Source organism: Somniosus microcephalus, chromosome 2, assembly GCF_052327205.1.
Source record: "Somniosus microcephalus isolate GS21.2 chromosome 2, FLI_Smic_1.0, whole genome shotgun sequence".
Classification (NCBI taxonomy): Eukaryota; Metazoa; Chordata; class Chondrichthyes; order Squaliformes; family Somniosidae; genus Somniosus; species Somniosus microcephalus.
In genome coordinates, this window is record NC_140988.1 from 229,177,309 (window position 1) to 229,196,563 (window position 19,255).

At 44.8% G+C, this 19,255-nt stretch overlaps 1 protein-coding gene across 9 annotated transcripts in view; it reads right to left on the reverse strand.

The window, feature by feature from the left end:
* fryl (furry homolog, like) overlaps positions 1 to 19,255 on the reverse strand; it is a 599,764-nt gene that overhangs the window by 219,655 nt on the left and 360,854 nt on the right. For all 9 annotated transcript variants that reach the window (XM_085969926.1, XM_085969925.1, XM_085969924.1 and 6 more), the window contains 3 exons: positions 16,874 to 16,977; positions 13,669 to 13,777; positions 6,280 to 6,366 (listed from right to left, as the gene is read on the reverse strand). In XM_085969926.1, coding sequence (XP_085826052.1) covers positions 6,280 to 6,366; positions 13,669 to 13,777; positions 16,874 to 16,977 — 300 coding nt within the window. The remainder of the gene's footprint in view (positions 1 to 6,279; positions 6,367 to 13,668; positions 13,778 to 16,873; positions 16,978 to 19,255) is intronic.

The following is a 19,255-nucleotide window of genomic DNA, read 5'->3' on the forward strand; positions in this document are numbered from 1 at the left end:
AGACAAAGATGCGAGTTCAGAGCTAGGGCAGGGGGGACCTTAGAGGAAGTTTGGCCCAGTGGGCATGGGGAAGGGAGGGAAGTGGCAGAGGCATCTGATCAGATGGTCTCAATCTTATAGACAATGAAGTTTAGGAGCTCCTCGCAATTGTTGTTGGAGGTGAGGGTGGAGGAAATAGGGGAGAGGGGTTTTAGAAGATGGTTTATAGTAGAGAAAAGAAGCCAGGCATTATCTTTGCATTCCAGGATGATTCTGGAATAGTGAGCAGTTTTGGCAGACGATAGCAGGACCTGATAATGTTCTATGTGGTCCAGCCAGATCTGATGGTAAATGGCTAAACCAGTTGCCTGCCATATCTGTTCAAGTCTGTGTCCCTTAGACTTCAGGGAACGGGGATGAGGGCTGTACCGGGGGAATGGCCAGGGTGAGAGAGAGTAATGGTTTTAATGGGGACTAGGGCATCAAAGGTGGAGATAAGGGTGTGGCTGAGCAGATTGGTAGCTGCAGAAATGTTGTGGTGAATGGAGGGCCAAAGGCTAGACAGTTGATTAAAATACTCTGATCGTGTACTGTGAAGACCTGGGCCTAGAAATTCAGTATCGCCACGTTTGGGGCGCTACAGCCGGGCGTTCGCTAAATTTAGTGCCCGGCGCAACTTAGCGCCACCTTCGCCGAAATTGAGTTGCATCACCCCAAGAGGTTGCTGCTGTGCTAAAGCAGGTGATGCACGACTATCATAAGGCGATAAGCCGGCGAGCCGAGGCGCTAACACCGAGGGCGGGCGCAGCGCAGGTGCGGCGAGTTTCTGAATGAAGGCAGACACGCTGGCGCCGGTCAGCTCTTAAAGGGGGAGGGTCGACTTGTTTGGCTGCCATGCCCTGCACACTGCAGCCCTGAAGCAAGGCCTGACCATTGCTGGTTCATCAGTTCTACGCCCTGGACCATGGGGAAGCCCGCTATTCTTCCAAATCCCATTGCACGCTCTTGCTGCTTGTCCAGGGTCATGGGGAAGGAGATGTACTGACGTCTCCTTCTGAAAAGGGCATTGGTCACCTGGCGGATGCAGCAATGTACCGCGAACTGGGAGATGTTGGCAATGTCCCCAGTAGCAGATTGGAAGGAGCCGGTGGCACAGAAGTTGAGAGCCACTACCACCGACAGAGACGTCCTGCTCCTCAGCTATGGCTGCAGATCTCTGCGAAGCAGGTGGCAGATCTCAGTGACCACCTCCCTTCTGAATCGCAGCCTCCGAACACACTGCTCCTCAGACATGTTCAGATATGAGAACTGCTGGCGGTATACCCTGGGTGGGTAAGGCCTCCTGTGCCGACGCCTGTTGGCCCTTCTCCGTCTGGCCATGACTGGCACTCTCTCACGGCGTCTCTGAGCCCTTTGAATGCAATGCAGAAAGCCAATGTTTTTCCACCCATTGCAGCCCCCATTATATGTGGCGACTCAAGGCTATGGCACTGAAAGTTAAATCCAAGTGCAAAGCTCTGGCCTGAAGCCAGAAGTACCTGTGCGAGTGCTGAATCAAAGCAGAAAGCTCTCTGCCTTTGTCTCTCTCCAAATATCCGTCTCTCACACAGAAGGATTGGCACAAAATGGCTGCCACTTATAATGCAGGAGGAGTCCCCTTTAAATAGCGCCCCCTGCGCCCCGCAGCGACTGGGAACCGTTCCCCTCTACCAGTCGCTGGGGGCGCCAGGCGCAAAGAAGGGCGGCGACACTGAAGTTCCGGTTCGGGGCGTACCAAGGGCGTTGCACCATGAAATGACGTCACGATCTGCGGGCACTGCGGTTTTGCGTCGCCGCTAAATCTTGAGTGAAGTTCGCGAGAGGCGCAGATCGCGCCGCGCCCTAGCCGCTTAGCACCTGGGCGCTAGCCGCTTAGCGCCCCACTTCTCCTCCTCCTAAGGCGCTAGCGGCTGGCGCTAACAACTGAATTTCTAGGCCCTGAACTTTTATGTGTGACACATTCATGTCATTTGAGTTCCCAACATTATTATACATGCTGGTTTACCAGTGATGGATTAAATTTTAATCAAACAGAATCTATCTTCACATTTATTCAAGGACCTGTTGCACATTAATGACACTGCTCATAAATTTACGCATAAAGGAAGAGAGGACTTTACTACGATCCCCAATGTGAAATTTGATGGAAAACTTTTCTAGTTTTGAATGAACAATTTAAAAGAAAAAACATTTTAAACCAAATAACATGTAAACACAATGTTAAACTATTGCCCGCACATTACCAGCTTTACTGCAGTCTCAAGGTTATTTCCCTGCCCAAGGAGCAAGTGTTCATGAATGAAAGACTCAAACTTCCAGTTTTGTTTTATTTCACCATTTGGGTAAATATCAGTATAACGGAAGACACTTATGGGAACATAATTGCGAGAAGCAATTGATTCTTCTGTACTTACTATAAATGTGCAGAAACGAATTGTGGCATAGAAAATCATTTGCTTTAAACAGATTTTTCATTAGCAGGGTTCTATTAACTGGTGTATACTGTACTTTCATCAGACTAAGTATATTTCCGTAGGCAACAACTCAATGTGGCAGCAGAGGCCAAGACAACAAATGCTTGTGCTTGACATTACTTTGCAACAACTATTGTCCGCTCCAGTGAATTAGCAGTAAATATTGAAAACTGTTTTAGGTTAATCAATCAGATTTTATGTTCTAAAATAAGGGTATTGCGATACTAAATGTAAAAGTGAGTCTCCGATGACATTGTTCATTGTGATCTAAAGGGTGCATTGTTTTATAACAAAGGGGTGTTATGCGATAGAACACACAACGCATCAAGGTCACTGATTTATAGTGACTGATGAATAAGACAAATTCTATTTTTATTACACGATTACTCTAGGGTGTTTATCAGTGCTTTGAGAATCAAATTCTGTGACTCTCCGGTATTCTGTGAAAGCTGTAAATCATATCTATTCCTTTAACTATATATATCATTTTTTCATTCTCAGGATGTGGCCGTTGCTGACAAAGATGACAATTATTGCCCGTCCCAAGCTGCCCCGAGAAGCTGCTTGAACTGCTGTAGTCCATGTGGTGGTGGTTTGATACAACTGAGCAGCTCACTTAATTGGGCAGTTAAGAGTCAACCACATTGGTGTGGGTCTGGAGTCACATGTAGACTAAGACCAGATAAGGATGGTAGGTTTCCATCCTTAAAGGACATTAATAAACGAGTTGGATTTTTACAACAATCCGACAGCTTCATGATCACCTTTACTCATATCATTTTGTTTTAATTTCTAGATTTTTTTCAACTGAATTCAAATTCTCAAAATGCCAATGTGTGAACTGAACTCGCAGGCCCAGATTTTCCGGGGCCTATGACTGTGTACGCAGTGCCTCGCAAGTTCCAGGTTTAGGTCTGCGCTGTGCACGTGCGAAAACCCAGAACTTGTGATGTCAAGAATCTTCTTGACAGATTCGCCGCATCCCCGGGAAATGGAGATTTGCTGGCAGAACTCTTGCCCAGCAAATGCCCATGAAACTCTACGTCTGATAAAAGCAGACATAGGCCTAGAAATTGGGTTGGGGTGCCAAAGTGGCGCAAAAGTCGCCTGAGCGCAGGATTTAGCGCAGCAATCGGAGTGATACCGATCGCCAGAAATTCAGTTTCAGTGCCCCCCGAGGGAGACGGGGCGCGGCTCGAGGCGCTCCGCGTCCCTCTTAGGGCGCTGAAACTGATTATCGCAGCGCAACGTGCCGCAGCGCCACATGCTGCGGCACGGCACGCTGCGGTACTGCAGGCCTTCCTCCCACTGTTAAGGGGGAGGTGCCTGCAACAGCGCGATCCCCGCTCGCGAGTGCCGGCAAATGAGCCCGGCACCAAGGAGAAGTGCCGGGCTCTCGGGAAACAGCTGGCAATGCCGCGGGGGGGGGGGGGGGGGGGGGCGGTTAGGAGGCCGGGGACGGAGGTGCTGGCAGGCGGCTGCCGAAAAAGCGGCCGCCCCGCACCTCCACCTTAACTTGCGCCGCTGCCGGCACAGTAAGGCCCCGTGAACCGGGCGCGGGTAGCGAGCGGCGCAACTGCGGCGTTCGCTACCAAATATCACGAATGGGGTGCTGCGCACACCGATGACGTCATCGGTGCCGGCGCAGCGCAAATGCCTAACGCCACCATTAGCGCCCCTACTGAACATCGCCGGAGACGCAGCCAGTGGCGCTACAGCCACTGACTGCCTCTTTAGGCGCTAACAGGTGGTGCTACTCACCCAATTTCTCCCCCATAGGGTCTTCTTTTACCAGCGTAAGGGTAAAAATAAATCTTAAAATAAAATTTTTGAAATATTTTAACATTCAAAAGCCTGTAAAATAAGTTAGTGTTGTTTTTGGTTGCTTGAAAAATGTAAAAAAAAAAATTAAATTACATTTTTGTTTTAAATATGTTTAATTAAATTGTATTTTAATTTCAGTGCTGTTAAAATATATTTTTGGGGTGATTTCTATTAAGCTTATGAAGATTCCATACATAAATTGAATTCCCATAAGCCTAATGGGAATCCCCTTTCTGATTGGTTGGGCTGGCCCACGTAATCCCAGGGACGCTTGCGAACTGCATGCGACCCGGGCTATGTGGGCCTCTATGTATGTGTAGAGGCCCAGGAGTGCAAGTCTCCGTAGATCATAGTTTTATTGCAGTTCGGAGGCATCTGCCCACGGGAAGCCTCCGACCACAAATTCAGGCCCGCAGTCTCTGGATTATTTGTCCAGTCCTCTGGATTACTAGTCCAGTAACATAACCACTACACTAACATATCCTTTGATCTGTCAGCAGTTAGGAGTGAGGCACATGTCTGGGAGCGATGATTTCTAAGTTTCTGTCAAGTAGCTACAAATGTATGTGTCAGCCTTGGCTCAGTGGTAGCACTCGCACCTCTAAATTAGGAGGTCATGGGTTGAAGTCCCACACCAGAGTCTTGAGCACATAATCCAGGCTGACACTTCAGTAAAGTAACTGAGGGAGTGCTGCACTGTCGAAAGTGCTGTTTTTCGAATGAGACGTTAAACCAATATCCTGTCTGCCCTCTCAGGTGGATGTAAAAGATCCCATGGCACTATTCAAAGAAGAGCAGGGTGTTCTGGCCAATATATATCCCTCAACCAACATCACTTACACAGATTATCTGGACTACCGCTATGGGTTGTGGAACAAGAAACCTTAATGCGTTTCAAGAAGGAATTAGACAGGTTTTTGTCAACAAATGGGATTCAGGGTTAGTAGAAATGCACCATGGGAATACTGTGGATAGGCAGGCGAGATGGACCTGCCTGAAACTGTTACTATGTAGTTTCACCTCACTGGTTGTTTTCATAAATCCATAGAAGTTTCTCATAGGTAGCCACTTTCATCACTTTTGATTCAGATGCTCCCTATTTCTTTTATGACTTGTTGCCATTTTACTTAGAGCTACTCAACAAAGTGTGATGGCTAAAGACAGGAAATATATGCGACTTTTCCAGGAAGTGTGTGCTACATGCAAGACTTTTATATTATGGATAGCTGATCTCTGGTGGAATTGTTCACACGTAAGTCTGGGGTCTGGAGTAAGTTTAGCTGGTGACTTGGCCTGTCACGTTAAGGCCACAGCTTTAAACAGGCAAATCCAGGTTAATTTTAGCAGGTTGCATATTTCAGGATCCAGCTAAGGTCGCACAGAAGAAATTGTAACTATTTCTAAATTTTACATGTTATAGCCTAATTGAGAAATTCAGAAACCAGGCGAGCAAATCTTACTTTCTGTTACATCCTTAGAATTCGCTCCTTTTACATATTCTACAAATGGGGCTTACATTTTTAAGAACTTTCTGTAAAAGTTCCAAGGAGTTTTTTTTCACCACTTTTCAGAATGATCCTAATATCATAGTGCAGTGCAAAATAATTCTTCTGGAAAATATTGCACTTCCCTGTGATGCCTTTCTCATAGGATTAAGCCAGAAAAGAATTTTCACATGCAGCATGTTATTAAACTACTAAAACTTATATTACATTAAATTTTAAGCTTTATTGTATGACGTTAAAACATGAATATCCCATAAACCCAAGCATTTTCCATCAGTAGAGATATTATTTTATTGGGAAAACACCATAAAATGTTTGTATATTTTACTGTAACAAAGAAAAAGAAGTCATAATATCCTACACACCCATACACGTTCTATCTCAGCTAGATATATGTAGTCTTGTTTCTGGGTTTGACAGCTATTAACATAGAAAAATTGGCCAAATTCAAGTCTTACCTCTGGATTAATGGCAAATGTTTTTGATGGCTTTCCAACACAAAGTAAATCAAATATGATTTCTTTCATTGCAAAATCAAGCCGCTCCTGTTGTTAAAACACAAAAAATACAGTTTAACTTCCAAATGTGTAAATACTTGTAGAGTGCACCTTCAATACTTATTATTACATAGTTACATAGGGGGAGAAATTGGGTTGAGCCGCAAACAGGGCGCCAGATTTTGCGCTGCGTCGGAGCAGCAGCGATCGCCGGAAATTCAGCTTGAGCGCCCCAAGAGGGACACGGGGCAAGGCTCGAGGCGCTCCGCGTCCCTCTTAGGGCACTGAAACTGAAAATCGCAGCGCAACGTGCCGCAGCGCGACGGCGCGCTGCGGTACTGCAGGCCTTCCTCCCATTCTTAAGGGGGAGGGGCCTGCACCAGCGCGATCGGAGATCGCGAGTGCCGGCAAAAGAGCCCGGCACCGAGGAGAAATGCCGGGCTCTCGGAAAACAGCCAGCAATGCCGCGGGGGGAGAACAGGAGGCCGGGGACGGAGGTGCTGGCAGGCGGCCGCCGAAAAAAATGGCCGACCCGCACCTCCACCTTAATTTGCGCCACTGCCGCCACAGGTAGGCCCCGTGAACCGGGCGCGATTAGCGAGCGGCGCTACAGAGGCGGTAGCGGGGTGCTGCGCACACCAATGACGTCATCGGTGGCGGCGCAGCGCAACAGGCTAACGCCGCCATTAGCGCCCCAGCTAAATATCGCGGGAGGCGTGGCCAGTGGTGCTAAAGCCAGGGTGCCCTCTTTAGGCGCTAACTGGTGGCGCAACCCACCGAATTTCTCCCCCATAGTATTTACAGCACAGAAACAGGCCGTTCGGCCCAACAGGTCCATGCCAGTGTTCATGCTCCACATGAGCCTTCTCCCACCCTTCTTCACCTAACCCCCATCAACATATCCTTCTATTCCTTTCATCCTCATGTGTTTATCTAGCTTCCCCTTAAATGCATCTATGCTAATCACCTCAACTACTCCTTGTGGTAGCAAGTTCCACATTCTAACCACTCTCTGGGTAAAGAAGTTTCTCCTGAATTCTCTAAAGGATTTATTAGTGACTATCTTATATTTATGGCTCCAATTCTGGTCTCCCCCGAAAGTGGAAACATCTTCTCCAAGTCTACCCTATCAAACCCTTTCATAATCTTAAAGACCTCTATCAGGTCACCCCTCAGTCTTCTCTTTTCCAGAGATAAGAGCCCAAGCCTGTTCAATCTTTCCAGATAGGTAAAACCTCTCAATTCTGGTATCATCCTTGTGAATCTTCTTGGCAGCTTCTCCAGTGCCTCTATATCCTTTTTACAATATGGAGACCAGAACTGTTCACAGTACTCCGTGTGGTCTAACCAAGATTCAATACAAGCTTAACATAACTTCTCTTTTCAATTTTATCCTTCTGGAAATGAACCCCAGTGCTTTGTTTGCTTTTTTATGTCCTTATTAACCTGCGTTGCTACTTTTAGTGATGTGTGTATTTGTACCCCCAGATCCCTCTGCTCCTCCACCCCATTTAGACATTTATTTTCCTCAGAGTATGTGGTCTTCTTATTCTTCATAACAAAATGTACCACCTCATACTTATTATGTTGAAATTAATTTGCTAATTACACGCTCATTCTGCAAGTGTATTAACGTCTTCCCGTATTTTGTCACAATCCTCCTCTATATTAACCATACTCCCCAATTTTGAAATTGTACTTCTGATTCCAGAGTCCAAATTGTTTATGTAAATTGTGAACAACAGTTGTGGAACACCACTTCCCACCGATTCCAGAGTCCAAATTGTGTGGAGCACCACTTCCCACCTTTTGCCAGTCTGAGTAACTACCTTTAACCCCTACTCTCTGGTTTTTGTTTTGTAGCCAGCTTGCTATCCAGTCTGCCACTTGTTGCCTGACTCCACACGTTCTGACCGTAGTCATGATTCTGCTAGGTGATATTTTATCGAAAGACTTTTGAAAATCCAAATATATTACGTCTATCGCATTACCATTGTCTAACCTTTCTATTACTTCTTCAAAGAATTTAATAAGGTTGGTCAACCATGACCTTCCCTTTTGAAATTCGTGCTGACTATTCTTTATTATATTTTCAGTTTCTAGATCTTTTTCTATTAAATCTTTAAGTAAGGATTCCATTAGCTTTCCTACCACTGACATTAAGCTAATTGGTCTATAGTTCCACGGGCTTATTCTATCTCCCTGTTTAAATTTAGGAATCATATTAGCTGTCCGCCAGTCCTCTGGCACTATTCCCTTTTCTCTAATGAATTTTTATATATATGTAATAGTGCCTCTGCTATCTCTTCCCTAACTTCTTTTATTATGTGGGGATGCAATCCATCCGGACCAGGGATTTTATCCTCTCTAAGTTTAATTAGTTTATCAATTATCTCCCCCTTTCTGCCTTAAATGTCTTCATATCCTTTTTGATCTCTTCTTCTAATGTCATGCCCACCATGTTAGTCTCCCTGGTAAATACTGAAAGTAATTATTTAATATTTCTGCCATTTCGCTGTCATTACCTGTGAGTTTATCGTGGCCCTATCCCTATCCTGATGTTTCTTTTGTTATTCATGTGTCTGTAGAATACTTCACTATTTCTTTTTATATTCCTTGAATATGTCATTTTGTAGTTTCTCTTCATCTTCCTAATTTTTTTTGACTTCTTTCCTAACCTTTTCATATTCCCTTTTGTCACCCTCTGCTTTGTTGTCTATGTACTTAGTGCATGTCTTTTTCTTTAGTTTCAATTTTGTCCTTATTTCTTTATTCATCTATGGTGTAGCATTACTGCTTAGTTTGTTCTGACTTTTTAGTGGGTATATTTCTCTTGGACTCCATTGATCACCGTTTTAAATGTTTCCCAATGCTGTTCTATTTCTTTGTTTGTCAGTAAATTTTTCCAGTTTATTTTCCCTAGTTCCATTCTCATTCTCATTCCCTTAAAATCATTTTTTTTCTAATTTATTACTTTGGTCTTTGTTTTACTTATGTCCTTCTCAATCGTCATCTTAAACCTTATTATGTTGTGATTGCTATTGCCTAGATGTCCCCCTACATTTACTTCTCTTATCTGTTCTGGTTCATTTCCCAGTACTAGATCCCGCTGTACTTCCTCTCTTGTTGGGTCTTTTACATACTGGGTAAGAAAGGAGTCCTGCACACATTATAAAAACTCCATTCCCTGTACCCCTTATGAAACACTTTGGCCTAGAAATTCGGTGGGCTTTGCGCCCAGTTACAGCCCAAAGAGGGCTTCTGCGCCAGTAGGGGTGGTAGCGCTGATTTTGAGGGCCGCGGTAATGGCGGCGGTAGCCGGTAGCGCTGCGCCGGCACCGATGACGTCATCGGTGTGCGCAGTGCCCCGGTTCCGCCCCGACCCCCATCTTCAGTAGCGGCCGCCTCTTCCGTGGCGGCCGCTAACAACATCGGGAGACCGGGTCCTTACTGCAGCCTTAGCGGGGCGCTTTAAGGTGGAGGTGCGGCCGGCCGCTTTTTCGGCGGCCGCCTGCCCGCACCTCCTTCCCCGGCCTCCTCCACCACCCCCCCCCCGCGGCATTGCCAGCTGGTTTCCGTGGAGCCCGGCACTTCTCCGTTGTGCTGGGCTCTTTTGCCGGCACTCGCGATCGGGGCTCCGGCCGTTGCAGGCACCTCCTCCTTAAGAGGAGGAGGCCTGCAGTACAGCAGCCTGCCGCACCGCATCGGGTGGCGCAGCGGCACCGGGAGCGCTGAAATTCACTTTCAGCGCCCCAAGCGGGGGCGGGCACACCCTGGAACAGCGCCCAGTGAATATGGGACGGGCGCAACTGGCTCCGCAGCCAGCGCAAAATTTTCGGCGCAAACGAGCTGGCGGGGCTATACCCAATTTCTAGGCCTTTACCTTCCTGTTTTCCTTTTTCCTACAGTCTGCAAGTTTTAACCCCAAGCTTACAATCACCTATTCACTACTTCTTAGTTTATTTTGTATTTGCACCTACTCTTTTTAACCTTGATGCTGTCCTGCACGATGGGCATTAGCCCTTTATCTAGGTTTCCCAGTAAAATAACAACTTGCATTTATATAGCGCCTTTAACATAGAAAAATGGTCCAAGGTGATTCACAGACGTGCAAGAAAGAAATGAACACCAACCCAAAAAGGTAGGTATTAGGAGGGCAGACCAAAAGCTTGGTCAAAGAGGTGGGTTTTAAGGAGATTCTTAAAGGAGGTGAATAAGCAGGAGAATTTAGGGACGGAGTTCCAGCGCGTGGGGCCTTGATGCTCTAGGCATAATTGCCATGGTGGGGATAAAGAGCTGGGGTGGAGTCAGGGGTCTGTAGTGCTGAAGGAGGTTACAGAGATGGTGAGGGGCAAGACCATGAATGGATTTAAACAAAAATATAAGAATTTTGAAAGTGAGGCATTGGAGGATCAATGTAGATCAGCAGGGGCAGGGATGATAGTGAGCGTGACAGTGCAGGAAAGGATGCAGGCAACAGGGTTTTGGATAAGCTGAAGTTTACATAGGGTGGAGGATGGGAGGCTAGCTAGGAGACCATTGGAATAGTCAAGTCTGGAGGTGATAAAGCCATGGTTTAGTGTTTCAGCAGCAGATGGCTGAGGTAAGGATAGAGTTAGGGAATGTTACAGAGGTGGAAGTAGGCAGTAGCATATGGGTTTGGAAGCTCAGCTCAGAGTCAAATAGGGTGCTGAGGCTGTGAACAGTCTGGTTCAGCTGAGACAGTGGACAAGGAGAGGGATGGAGTCAGCCGCAAGTGTACGAGAGTTTACGGTGGTGGCTGAAGACAATGGATCCAGTCTTCCCAATGTTTATCTGGAGGAAAATGTACATAATCCAAGACTAATGTTGGACAAAGAGTTTGAAAGCACAGAGGCAGTAGAGGGGTCAAGAAAGTTGATAGAGAGGTAGAGCTAAGTGTCATCAATGCATATGTGGAAGCTGACCCCATGTCTGTGGATAATATCACAAGAGGCAGCATGTAGACGAGGAAGAGGAGGGAGCCAAGGGTGGTTCCTTGGGGGACACTGGAGGTGAGAGTGAAGGGTGGGGAGGAGTAATTGCTCAAGATGCTCTGGCTACAATCAGATAGATAAGAGTGGAACCAAACAACTGCAGTCCCACTGAGCTGGACAATAGAGGAGAGGCATTGGAGGAGAATAGCTAAATACAGGAAACTTTGGTTTATCCGGAAGTTGTATGTCCGGAAACCTCGATCTACCGGCAGAAATCAGAAGCTGTTTTGTTAGGTTTTTTTTCTTCTTGTGGCTTTGTTTTCAACAGTCGGGCTCTGGAAAGTCTCTCTGAAGCTGTTGCTAAGCTACAGAGGCGCTTCCAAGGTACGGGCCGACTGTTTACAAGCTGTTGCTAAGCAACAGTGTTTGTTGTCAGATACGGAGATGAAAACCTCCGTATGCTTCAACATTAACTTTGTATGTCCGGCAGTTTTGATAGATCGGCAACAGCTCGGTCCAGTCGGTGCCGGATATAACAAAGTTTCCTGTATTGCATTCAATGGAACAATAAGGAGGAACAATGACACAATGGAGCACACATACATAATTCCTTGAAAGGGCTTTATCTATCTGCACTTGTACTTCTAAGACCAACAGCATTTTGGGTTTTATAAACAGAGGCAGTGATCATTGCATCTTTTAAGGGAAGAGCAGATAAATATTTGAAGCAGAGGAAGATATAGGGCTATGGGGAAAGCACAGGGCATTGGGATTAGCTTTGGATTTCCTCTAACATATAGCCTCCTTCTATGCTATAAACTTCTACAGTTCCTCTATAGATGTCACATTACAATAGTTCCATCCAAAATGCCTGCCCTTAAGTTCCTGTTTTCAAGAACAAAAGACCATATGGGATAATTGAAATGCTCGTAAATACACACACACACACACACACACACACAAGATAGAGAAAATTCAAGAGAATGCATTTCCTTCTCATGTTCAGTAGTTTATTTTTTACAGCAAGAGCTTTCTTTGAAGATATAGTAGTATGCATTGTTCAGATGAAAATCAAAGGAGAAACAAAATTATCATTCCATTTCTGGGTCAAATAGAAATGGGGAGGCAAGACCATGCTACTAAAAACTTGGTGTAAACCTTTGCGCATTTATCCATTTAGTCTCTTCTACTGGTTACATAGTTTTAAAAAAAAATCTATATTTAAAGTAATGATCATTTAAAAAAATTAGGGCCAATATCTTTTTTGAGCATTTATTATAATTTAAAAAACCATGTAGAGATACAAGATTTAAAGTCAGGTGATCTTGAAGCACCAGTTGTGAACTAGATGGCGCAAGTGCTGGGAGCAGCCAACAGGGGTGGGTGCAAACGATGCCACTATGAGTACAGTTAAGGACGGGGACTTGTTTCAACTCACTGGGCTCAGTCGGGACCTGGTATGCCCAGTAGGGTGAGGCGGACGCTGGAGATGCCTATAGTGGCGCTTGCCCTCGTCTGCCCTATGCTAATTAGGATCGCGACCAAAAGAATTTTGGCCCCATTATGTCCATGCAGCTGAAAGAGCCATACGCAATCAAATCTCCCAAAGCTGCAAGATTTCAGAAGATAACAACTTACAGTTGTATGCAGCTCCTTAATGTAGAAAATGCACCAAGGCACTTCACAAAGAAGAATTGGACACTCAACAGTAGGTTAGGAGAAAACAGTGAAAACACAGGCGATAAGATTGATTTTGATGAGGCTTTTAAAGGAAGGGAACATAGCAGCAATGCGGAGGGTATTAGGGAGAGAGTTCAAATGAAGAGGGTGAAAATAGCTGAAGCCATTGAATTAACTGAAGACTTTGAATTCAATGAATTGGGGGGGGGGGGGGGGGGGTTGAGGGAGAGAAAGGGGGAAAGAGAGAAACAGAACCCTGGGCCTGTTCCAACATATGCAAGTTGGGTGGCCAATGCACAAATTATAGAGCTTTAGGTACAGCAGGTAATCCACTAAAAATTGTGGCCAAAATAGAAGGTTGTTTCCAATGGATTAACACATTACAAATTAATCAAAATCCATTACAGAAACTTGTATAATAATTCTCAGTGTAATTTCATATCAATTACTGTACAGATTTACAGCAGAACAGCACTGCATTAAACAGAGTATATATAGACATGAAATATTCACAAATATTACAAAAATAAAGAGCTTAACAGGTACTATCTAATTTAATGAAAATTAAACATTATAAATAGGGTAGAAATGATGCACCAGATCATGTTGTTTCATTATTTTGTTTGCATTTTATATGATGCAGAAATAAAAGTCAAAAAACTAACTTTACAAATAATACAGAACTACACCATAAATATTACTGCTAAAATCATACCTGAGCAATAAACTGGATGATCTTCACAAATATGTTCAGAGGCGTGTCACGGGGGACCACACTGCGGGAGCCTTTGGGGAAAAGTGCTGATACAATGCTCAAAAGGCGACTGTTTTGAAGAGTCAGAATTTAAAAACATAGATTAAAAATGGATCAATACCAGTGTGGACACAACGTATTAAACCACAACTTACAAGTCATCTAAAAAATGGAAAAAAAATCACCTAAGGCAGTATTGGGATATTTCAGGCTTCAAGAAAGATAAATGATTTGAAGCCAGAATTTAAGTGCAAAATGTTTAAACACTCCATCAAGAAAGCTATCAGATGTCCAATGATGTCCAAGAATATCGCAAGCAAAAGTAATTTGAGATCATTTAACTTTGCAAATCAAAGAACCATCAATAAACAATCTACTGAGAAAATATGGGACTGTTTTCTGTGTGGCTGAACTTAAATAGGATGGGTTACTCATTAGGTACATAGAACATTTTTAAATGAAGTATTGTTGCTTTCAAAAATATTATTTTTTGACTATAACTAGATTTTTAGCTACACACTAGTAGATTAACAAGCAAAATAAAATCCACAAAACTAGGCAATTCTTCAAAGTGTACAGATTGTGCGATAAAAAAGATTGTTGACGAATATTTAAAAACTGGAGTATACCAAGACAATCAAGTACTTGTGGAGTACATAACTGTTGTACTTCTCTAACACTGAACAATTTGAGACTAAACATACCACCGTTTGTTTTCATTCATGTCAGACAAACATGAAAACACGGAATATGTCAATCATTGAGACTTCCAAACTGCAACTGAATCTTTAGGAGCAAGGCCCGTAAACTTACTCCAAAGATTTCAGTTATGTTCATCATGTTTTGGAACAAATCACCAGTTCTGTGCAAATATTCTGTACATTTGTTTAAAAAATATCACTGGGCTTTTTTATTGTAATTTAAAAATAGCTCAATGGTTCTTATGTTACAGTACTCTAATGAAAGATTTCAGTTAAGTAACTGTTTTATAAATGGGTGAAAATTTCTATGGACCACTGCAGCTTTAAGGGCTTAGAGGGGGAAAATTCGGTATCGACCATTTTGGGGTGCTAACATCGCCTGGGTACTAACTTTAGCGCCGCCGATCGCAAAATTGAGTTTTAGCGCCCCAAGAGGGAAGTGGAGTGCTAAACCAAGCGCTACACACTTCTCTTGGGGCACGAACGTCAGAGAGCGGGGCACTACCTTCAGAGCGCTAATCAAGTTCCAGCGCTGTCAATTAGAAAGTCGTCAGACAGACTGGCGCCTTCCAGTTCTTAAAGGGCAGGTTTAATCATGCTGCACAGCCTCACTCTAATCATTGCTGCTTGTGAACTGGGCTTGCAAGGCGCTGCAAGCCTTCACTCAAAGAAGTAATGGCTGATCAGAGGCCCAGAGAGAGAGAGAGCCGGTTCAGCGACCACGCTTCGGAGGCTCTGGTCGCGGCCTGTGGCAGGAGGCCATTGCCACAGGCCTTTAGGGGGATGTGGAGGGAGATTGCCCAGGAGGTGTTGGCCAGAAGTGTGGTCCACAGAACTCTCACCCAGTGGCGGAAGAAATTCAACGACCTCACTCGGGTGGTAAGGGTGAGTACATGCTTCAAAAACCTCTACATGCCACCATCTCAACCTCACTCTGTGCACAGACGGTATAAACCGCCAAATCCCCAACACTCACCCACCAATTATGCCCACCTACTAAAAGTCACATCCACATCTCACACCTTACATTAACAGCTATTCAATTATTCAAGATGTAGGCACATCTGCCAAACACATAGCTACACACTCACTCACACACTTTCCTTTTTCTTGGAGGCCAAGCTTGTTCACAACAGGAGGGAGCAACTACGAACAGGAGGTAGTGAGGCGGACCTGCACCCCCTTACAGACCTGGAGGAGCGGGTGGTGCACATCATTGGGGCCTAGGTATTGGGCACTGTGGCCGTTTGGAGATGCGACCCCCTTGGGGACAACAACGGTATGCTCATCACCTCTCCCTCTTCTCTCATACCACTTCCCCTTCACGCCACAAGCCTTTCCCACTTTCCATCTAAGTATACGGTCTTCATTCCTTGCTCCCTTCCTGCCCCCCTCCCCTGACCTTAACCCCACTTTAGTGCCTTTATGCTTTCAGATAATCAGCCACCAGCTGACCAGCCTGTCCCTCAGCCTCCCAGTGGCAGCGGCGCGGGAGAGGAGGAAGAACAAGCCAGAGTCTCGCTGTCTGTGTCTCCCGAAGGCGCTAGGTCCAATAATGGGGTGACATGGTCGCTGGAGGGGAGTCTAGTAAATGAGTCTGATGTGGGTGAAGCTCCGGGACCCAGCGGGCTGCGCCAACACCACAGGGAAAGGGAAACTCGGGGGCCATCTCCCTGGAGGGTGAGCTTGCGCACGAGTTCTGCTGCACAGCACTTAAATGAGGATGTCCATGTGGCAGCGTTGACCAGACGGGCAATGGGCATGCTCACCGAGCTCATGTGTGCAAAGGCAAGGGCGCCCGAGAGCATTGATGCACCACCTCTGGCCACATTTGGTAATCTCTGTCTCTGCATCCGCTGCCTCCAACGTAGTTGCCAGAGGGCAAGGTGGAGTGCCAGTACAGCCCCCACAAATGAGAGGACGTAGAAATGTCCAGTGCAATACAAGTGAAGAAACTGTTAGAGCAGCAACAAAGCAAAAATGGAGAAAATGTGAACACAGCCAAAACGTTATCTGACCTCCCAATGAACTGGTAAGTGATCCCTTTAAATAGCGCCCGGGAGCGGCAATCCCAGGTATCAACACCTGCTATTTCTGTCGTTCTCAGTGCCAGGTGGTGTCAGGGGAAGCGACTGAATCTCTCATCCGGGGCGCTAACGGGGCGTTGCACACTCATTGACGCCACGGCTAGAGGGCCAGGCGCTAAGTGTTAGCGCCAGCGCTAAATGCCGATTGAATTTTGCAGGCGGCATTGGAATCGCCACACCCGGGCGATAAGCCCTTAGCGCCCCGCCCGCTAAGGTACCGAATTTCTAGCCCCAAGTATGTTACTGAGGGGCAATGTTCTTCTTTATGCAACATTTCTGATACTGTTGTTAGATGGCATCTGTAATGTTTCAGAACACTACAGTGTTTAACATTAATTCATTGACATTTCTAAAATACACTTACATGTCTGTACCCACCTTTGTGTTACAGTGTTGCTTTCACATTTTATTCTGATTACATAAACCCATAGCAACCTATACAGTGATTCCAGTGCAACCCGAGACATTTTGGGGTCTTTGTTCTATAGGAAGAAACAAAGGAAATGTTTCAATAGCCAGAAGGCAACTATTAACTAGTACCATGGATAAGCATTTTCCACACAAAGCAGTCTTATTAACCCCAGTGTAGATAAAGGACAAATGTAGGAAATATCTGTAAATATTTTGATACTAGAACAAATATACAAGAAACTGTTCAGTTTAAATGACGCAGGAAGTAATCCTTTATCTCTGCAGATTTCTTTTGTTTCATTATTACTGCTGTTGATTTCCTGCTCTATGACTCAGAAATTAATGCACTGACAATCAGGATATGATTTAATCTGTCAGTGTACAAAGTGAGTACACATTTTAAAAACTCTGAAGTGTACGTTTGTAAAGATGCACAGCTCAGCCAGAAATGATTGCATGTTAGTGTAAAACATCCTTCTTCATTGTAGGATTTAAAATAATTTGATAAGCATACATTATTTTACTCAACCCAAAAGCATTTGAGGTCTCTTGTTTTTAAGAATTTACAAATGACAGCACCTCAAATACAAAATAATTATTTTATTATCCTTCACCTCCTCATTCAGTTTTGCAGTCAAAGGTGAGTGAGTTGGTGGGGATAAGACATCTCAAGGTGGTAGAGTGTCAAGGAAAGGCCATTGACTCAAAGAATGAATTTACACTCAAGATTAGATAACAAGCTTACAGGGTAAAGCCAGAGTCAGGGTCCAGCTGACTCTGGAAGGAGAAGGTTTGATAGAAGAGGTGGAATTTTCAACTACACCCGAAACGGGTGCAAAGTGGGCCTGCCCGAAACCGATGCCATGAAGCATGCACCATTTTCAGGTGCGTGTTTCATTTCCATAGGCTAGGTGAGCTAAACGTGCGACTCATACATTGTAACTGAAAGCTTGCCCATTGGGGCGTGGGAAATCTGGCAGGACTCCTACAATTTAAAAGCAGGCTGCACTTCTTAAAGGGGAGGTGTCTTTGGTTAATGCTGCCTTATTGGTCTGCTGCTGCCTGTAAAATTACTCCTTCTGGAGGCCGTTTTCTCTGATGGCACCATGGAGGAGGTGGAAGTGACCAGGAAGAAGGAGGTCCTCTTCCCCACAGACAGATGCAGAGTGGCCTGCCAGGTAGCCCACCAACAGTGGACAGAGGTTGCTGAACGCATCAATGCCAGGAACATCGTAGCAAGGACCTGGCAGCAATGTCGGAAGTAATTCAATGTTTTGGCCAGAGCTGCTAGGTAAGACTCCCATTTATGGCTTTCTTACAATCTGCACAGCCCTGCACCATGCTACTGTAGCCATAGCATTAATTAATCTTCCCTCCCCTGCTTTCTCTCTCTCTCTCTCTCTTCCAAACACACCAGCACATTTCAATGTACCTCCTTCTGCTTCCACTTGTATACTGTGGACCTGCTCCTACTCTCATAATTACTAGGCCCTCTTCCCCACTACTAGTTTCACTCACCATGCACACTATGCTAAACTGCCACAGACATCCCTTCAACAGACCACACCCTAACATTCTCCCACTCTTCTTGCAGGACAAGCTGGCAAACAACAGGGGGTGATTTTCAGAAGCCTCAACGTCCTTCCTATAGTGTGGAGCCTAAAACTGCAATGTTATCCAATTGTGGCTGTACTAAAATTTTAAATAGATTTACCATTCTTGCCATAAAACCCAGCTTTCTTTATAATGGCCTTCTGCATTTGAGGTGATGCTTTTAATATCTTGGAAACCTGAATCCCAAATCTCTTGCTCTTTCACATAACCCAACCTTCTTCCTTTCAAAGTATATATTTTTTTTACTTTTTTTTTAAAACCAAAACATACCAGCTCACACAAATACCAACTCTAATAGAAGGTATCACAGCACAGCCTGCATCCAATCCTGATCTCTCATTGGGTGGCATGAGACTGTGATGGCTAGATTTGCCAAGCATTAGGAATGATAATCACTTTGGCTTTGGTTTAATTATTTAAGTTTAAAATGCAAACAATTTTGATCTGTTTAGCTCTTATATTGAAATGAGACGGCAATCTGTCTCATCATTATGAATCATAAGGGTTACTCTTAATATTTCCCAATGTTGACATCTCTAATAGTGATATACCTATCTGGTACCCGACTGCCTATTTGGGGAAGGTCTGCCTCTTTTGTTGATATGTTGCATAGAAGTCCAAATGACAAGGCAATTCTTGCACATGATTCTTAGCTTAGCTGGTTATAAATTTACATAAGACCTAAACATTAAGATGCAGAAAAACAAAATCCAAATTAAGTGAAGCACTCATCTT